At 32.2% G+C, this 5851-nt stretch overlaps 1 protein-coding gene across 1 annotated transcript in view; it reads left to right on the top strand.

The window, feature by feature from the left end:
* The window catches only part of LOC106684907 (venom carboxylesterase-6), a 16473-nt gene extending 14845 nt beyond the window's left edge, over nt 1-1628 (top strand). Inside the window, exon 10 of the mRNA XM_014427238.3 lies at nt 1357-1628. Coding sequence (XP_014282724.1) covers nt 1357-1546 — 190 coding nt within the window. The 3' untranslated portion in view covers nt 1547-1628. The remainder of the gene's footprint in view (nt 1-1356) is intronic.
* The last annotated feature ends 4223 nt before the right edge of the window (nt 1629-5851 follow it).

Here is a 5851-nt window from a genome sequence, read left to right as displayed (position 1 = left end):
TGGTACTTCAAACATTAATTTAAACTAGAAGGTCTCGTGGCCATCTTCTTTTCAGACGCCTCGGAGGATTATCAGGGATTGTTAAGGATGAAAGATTAAGAATTAATGGGTTAGGATGGTTAAGGAGTTTCGGATGAAAAGACGCATATCTGTTTTGCGCCAAATCTGCAACGAATGGGATGTTAAGGTCTTTGTGAATGAGTTTATTTGTAACGTAATAAGGAGCATCAAGGATTTTACGGAAGATTTTGGATTGGATACGGGAGGAATTTGATGGTTTGGTGGAGCCCCAGAGCTCAATTCTATATGTCCAAATCTATCTGTAAGAAATAAATAAGGTATAAACATTTTATTATTTGAGCCATCATCAGGATAGAAAAATGTAGTGTGAATGCAGACTGGAGTCAGCACATCTCACATTAATAGTATAAATACTTACCGAAAAGTAGCAGTACATTATTCCCAGTCAATCCCAACACATAATGAATCGTAACTTTAAACAAGTATGGCAGTTTTGGATTATATTTATTAGGTGAGTATTTTTTATACTGTTGATGTGGTGTGTATGGTCTTCATATAGGTTATCTTATATTTTTCTCTCCTAACGATGCCTATTCTGGAGAGAAGTTGACTCTGTAGTTATTTTTCCATGACTCGTTCTGTGACGTGACTATCAAATCATTTACCAACAGAGGTTGTGGGACAACTTTATGGAAAATGTTATAGCTTTGTTGTAATGTGTTCGTTTTTGAGTCTTCCAGTTGCCCTTTGGAAATCACAAATTTTTTGATTCATTTCCTTGCATCAGAGTATTATATCATTGTATAATGTGTGTTTTGACCACATGTGTGTTTCAACATGTTTGGTAAACCATCTGTGACATTTTTTGTTTCTTTCTTTTAATAAGTGAATGATTTATCGGTTTTTAGGAGTTCTACTGAGCTATCCAGCTTTTCATGTTCATTTAAATTGCCTAGAAGCCTTCGCATCAATTATATTTACCGAGTGTTACTCATATTAATCTGTATTCTAAGAACATATATGAAAAGGCTATAATTTAAGCATATCATTAAAATCACTTATACAATTATATTAATATATTCCTAAAATAAACTTAAGAATTAAAGAGAGAGGACAAAAACAAAATAATAAAAATAAAATATTTGTGAAGGATCTTGGGTTCTGTACTTTGTATGGAAGTATTATTTCTAGATCAAATGGTTTCAATTCAGTTTTTTTTCTCTCCTAATTAAGGGTACCCATCTATAAGAGAATGATTCATTCACACTTAAACTAAAATAAACAATTTTTTTTTTTATCACAATTAATGTTTTAATAAATGATTGAACTATACAGAAAACCAGTGTTCTTGAAAAGCGTGGGATGGCCCCCGGTGAGAGGTGAAATACCTTGGGTTCGCTTCCTGAGGATAGACTCACCAGACAGTGCAGTGGTGACAACATCCAGAAACCTCGGCAACTACAAGTTCTGGTCCAGTCTCCCCATCAATGAACCTTGGGCAGGCAGGCTACTCATCTCTTCTTAGTATATCTTATTAAATACTTGGTATTATGTTTATTACAATATTATATTATATTAATACCCTCGTATTATGGTTATTTCGAATTATTTGTGACAATTAAATTTTTTAATATATTAATTATTTTAAAATTTATTTATTGAAATTTACTTGTATATAGACAAAAATACAATAAGTAAATGTGATGAATGAGTCAGAACACATGATAATCTTGAGAAATAACATCTCAATGGCGGTACTTCAATTATTGCTGATCCTGTGGCCATCTCCTTTTTTAGGAGGATTTTCAGGGATTGTTAAAGATGAGATATTATGAACTAATGGGTTTATGTGGGTAAAGATTCTAGAATGAAAGGAGTGGTATCTATTTCGGGCCAGATCTGCAACGAATATGATTTTGAGATCTTTATGGATGGGCTTATTTAGGCCGTAATAAGGAGCATCAAGGAATATAAGGAGGATTTTGGATTGTAAAAATTGAATACGAAAGGTATTGAATGGTTTAGTGAAGCTCCAAAGCTCAATTCAGTAGGTCCTAATTGGACTGATTATTGTAGAGTATAAGAGTTTTTTGTAGTAAATTGGAAGCTTAAAGAGTTTGTCAAGTAAATGTTGTAGTAATCGGAACCTTCGGTAAATTTCTTGTCTTTTCAGTCTAGTATGGGAATTCCAAGTAAGTCTCTTGTCAAGATGGAGTACTAAGTAGTAAGTCTGTTCAACAGGCGTTTGTGGGATATTAAAAAAATCAAGAGTATAATATAATAAAATTACGATATTTCACAATATAATTACATTCCATAGGTTTACTAAAGTATTTATTCAGCTTAGTATTTTAGCATAAATAGTTTTAAATATTAAGTAGTTTTTGGTACATTTAAGTTTTTTTGTAATTATTGGACAGCACCATAAAATAATGATTTATCCACCATCAACATTATCCTTTATTTGTTGCGGTTTTGCGTCTATTTGTATATCTTTCAATCCAAAAAACAAATTTTATTCCATATTAAAATAAATCTAAGAACATTTATCTTTATCTTTCTCCCCTTGAAATCCCATACCATTTATACTTGTAGTTTTTCCTATTAAATATCAAAGAATCTGGATTTAGATTCGCGGAGACATACATTAGCCCCTTGGCAATGCCTGCATTATTTATTACTACAGATGATAGTTACTCATCCACTCTTTGAAGTGAAAGTCACTCTGACAATTTGCGCTCCTTATAGCAGTTAAGGCATATCTATCATATACTCTGATATTCATTTGGTCAGAGAATCCATTTTCCTAGAAAACTTGTTAGATCATTACTCATCAACATTTTTTAAGTTCATCTTGATAATTGAGATGAATGATGCTTTAGCTACGGGAGTAGAATGTTTGCTTACTAAAAATTAAGCCAGCAAGTACATCTGTTATAGTTATGATTACCGGGATAGGCTAAAGAGACCAGAGCACAGTTCGCATTGGCTTGGGTTTGATTTCAACTACATTAATAATTATTGATTTCACTCTACATTATTAGTGGTAGCTATACGTTACACATGTTACATTTTGGAGGTGTTACTTTTTAATTAGAAATCCGTGTGTTGTCCTCGTGTGGCCAATCCCTTGTCTAGTGATGACAACTTCCTCTCATCTGCTATTGTGGTTTCAGCTTCTCAAGGGTTTAGCTTCTTCTTTAATATTTTAATTTTTTATTGCCTACGTTAATTTTCCAAAGCTGGTTTTAGATTTTCTTTGCTTTCTATTTTAGGTACTTACTTATAATTAATGAGGCGTGAGTATTGCATCCTACTACTGTTGATAATGCAGCTTGATTAGCTTTTTAATTTCCCTTGATTCGTACGTACAATGGTACCTAAACTACCTAAGTACTGATCTGTTCTACAAATACCAGGGTATGTAGCTTCGAGGAAGGAGCGTCGAGAGGGTAAGCTGGCAGTGTGGAAAAACTGAAGCCAAAAAGGCGGGCCCTACGTAATCTTTCAGGGGCGTGGCAGTAGAGTAGGGTAAGAGTATGGACCAATCACTGACTATTTTCTGTTTTAGTTTATATTACATTGGCGGACATTCCTATTAATCTCAAAATAAGCTTTCTTTTGTGGGCTTGGCCTTTTAGTTTCGCTTTTTCTTTTAAGGAGAGTAGAGTTTATTCTTATCCTGACTTGGTTAATATTTAAGGATTCCCTTTACAAAAAAACAAACATTAATTTCAATTCTATTGCCAGCTATTGAATATGTTGCGAGAATGATTAAGTTCAGAAAAAAAGAGAGATTATTTGATGAACTATAAATAGATTCTGTCAGGAATTAAACAAAAGAAACATACTTTAGTGAGTGATTCTATTTGATTCATCCATGAATTATCCCTAAGTAATATAGAAAAATAATTTTATCATAAACATACATTTAATATTGATTTGAGTAAATGCTACTTACAATTATTCTTAAATCTGAGTCAGTTTTTAGTGTACCATTTTTGAAAGCGACGAGCTCTAAAACGAATCAAAATAAGAGTTTTAAAGAGTGCAGATAGTTTTGGGAACTTACATGTCAGGACAATAAGCTATTGTCGTTTTATTTATAAATTTCTATTCGAAACGGCGTATGAAAAAAATAGATTATTAAGGAATATATAGGTATTGATGTATAATAGTTCTTATTCATACCTATTTCCTCAGTCTTCTGGTGTACCTCAGGGCAGTAACCTTGGTTTCATCCTTCATATAGTTTATACAGCTGACATCTCAACCCATCCGTACACTGCCATCACCACTTATGCCGAAGAAACTTGTGTGCTATCAGTGATTAATGACCCATCAATGATATTCCGAAATCTTCAATACCACATCACAACCCTTGAAGAATGGAGTCAAAGATGGAGGGTCAACATTAATTCCAATAAATCCCATTAAATTACATTTACCCTCTGTCGTAAACCTATAACTTACTGCGCTATATACTTCACTTATGCATGGAGCCAAAAAAACGACTAACATGGAATGCTCAAAGAGGACTAAAAAGACGGAACCTACTCGTCGACTAATTCAACATTTACTTGATGAACGGACTAAATTTCGAATTAACTATAAAGGAAACATATACATGCCTATTATAAGGCCTATTTGGACTTACGGAGTTGATCTTGAAGGCTTCACTAAACCATAGAATACCTCTTTTATCTAATTCAAAATTAGATGCTTATTGCTTCTTAATTTACCAAAAAAATTATCCATAATTACTTGAATGTTTTTAATTTTTCCAATCAGCAAAATTCAGATATCTGTCTTTCCTTGATGAAACTTCCGAACCACCCAAACTGACTTTTATGAATTCTAGGCTTGCTTCCCCTTCCTTATGATCTTCCTAGCCGTTTGAAAAGAATATGGCCTCGAGGCCTTCTGCTCCTGAAATCTTTTTGGAATTCTACCAATGGGTAGATTCTAAACAAGGCTTTGTTCCGTCATTGTAATATAACTCACATCTTAATTATCTTGTATATTTTATATAATAAAGATGTAAATTTCAATAAATACTATCGACTTATTTTTGTACTACATATCATTGTTTCGGTTTACTAATTAACAAGTGATTCTTAAACACATGAGATTATAACGTAAATATTTAAAATTTTAGCTGAGTCCATTGATCTAATTAAGTATTCATGAGTCAGCACTGTCTAGGAACGAAGTTTATACGATTCTGTTTATATAAATTAAATTGATATAAGATCACACTGGTATTTTTTTTTTCGGTTTAAAAACAAATTTGACAGAAACATTTATTTATCAAAAATGTTTTACGAAATACCACATCCAAATTAGTTATGCAAAATTTATCTGAGCAATGACATGGACTTCTGGCAACAAACGCTGCTTTATCAGGCCAAAAAGATAAGTAAGGATAAGGGACGTAAATTACATCAATTAAGGTAAGTTGAGTGTGACAGTGTTTAGTAATTGCTCTTGGATTTAGGCTGGGTTAGCGTATCATACATATCTACTATTTTGACTTCCTTCCAATTTATTGTGTTACAAACAATTGTAGATTCACTGTATAAACGAAAAAAACTCATAGAGAATGACGATATTATTCCTAAAATAACTCATGTATAACATATGTTATACAAAGAGGTATTTTTGAGTGCGAATATTCATAAATTAAATTTTGAAAAATTAGGATTCTCTTTTAAATTAATTACTGAAATCTCGACTATTGTAAGATATTCTACCATGAGCTATGTAATTATGCATTTTTATTATTATTTTACAAGTTATATTTCAGTGTATAATTTAATTATTTATTTTA

This window comes from Halyomorpha halys, unplaced genomic scaffold (genome assembly GCF_000696795.3).
Source record: "Halyomorpha halys isolate HHAL.00 unplaced genomic scaffold, Hhal_1.1 Scaffold629.1, whole genome shotgun sequence".
NCBI lineage: Eukaryota > Metazoa > Arthropoda > Insecta > Hemiptera > Pentatomidae > Halyomorpha > Halyomorpha halys.
This window is presented reverse-complemented; position numbering and strand designations above follow the sequence as displayed.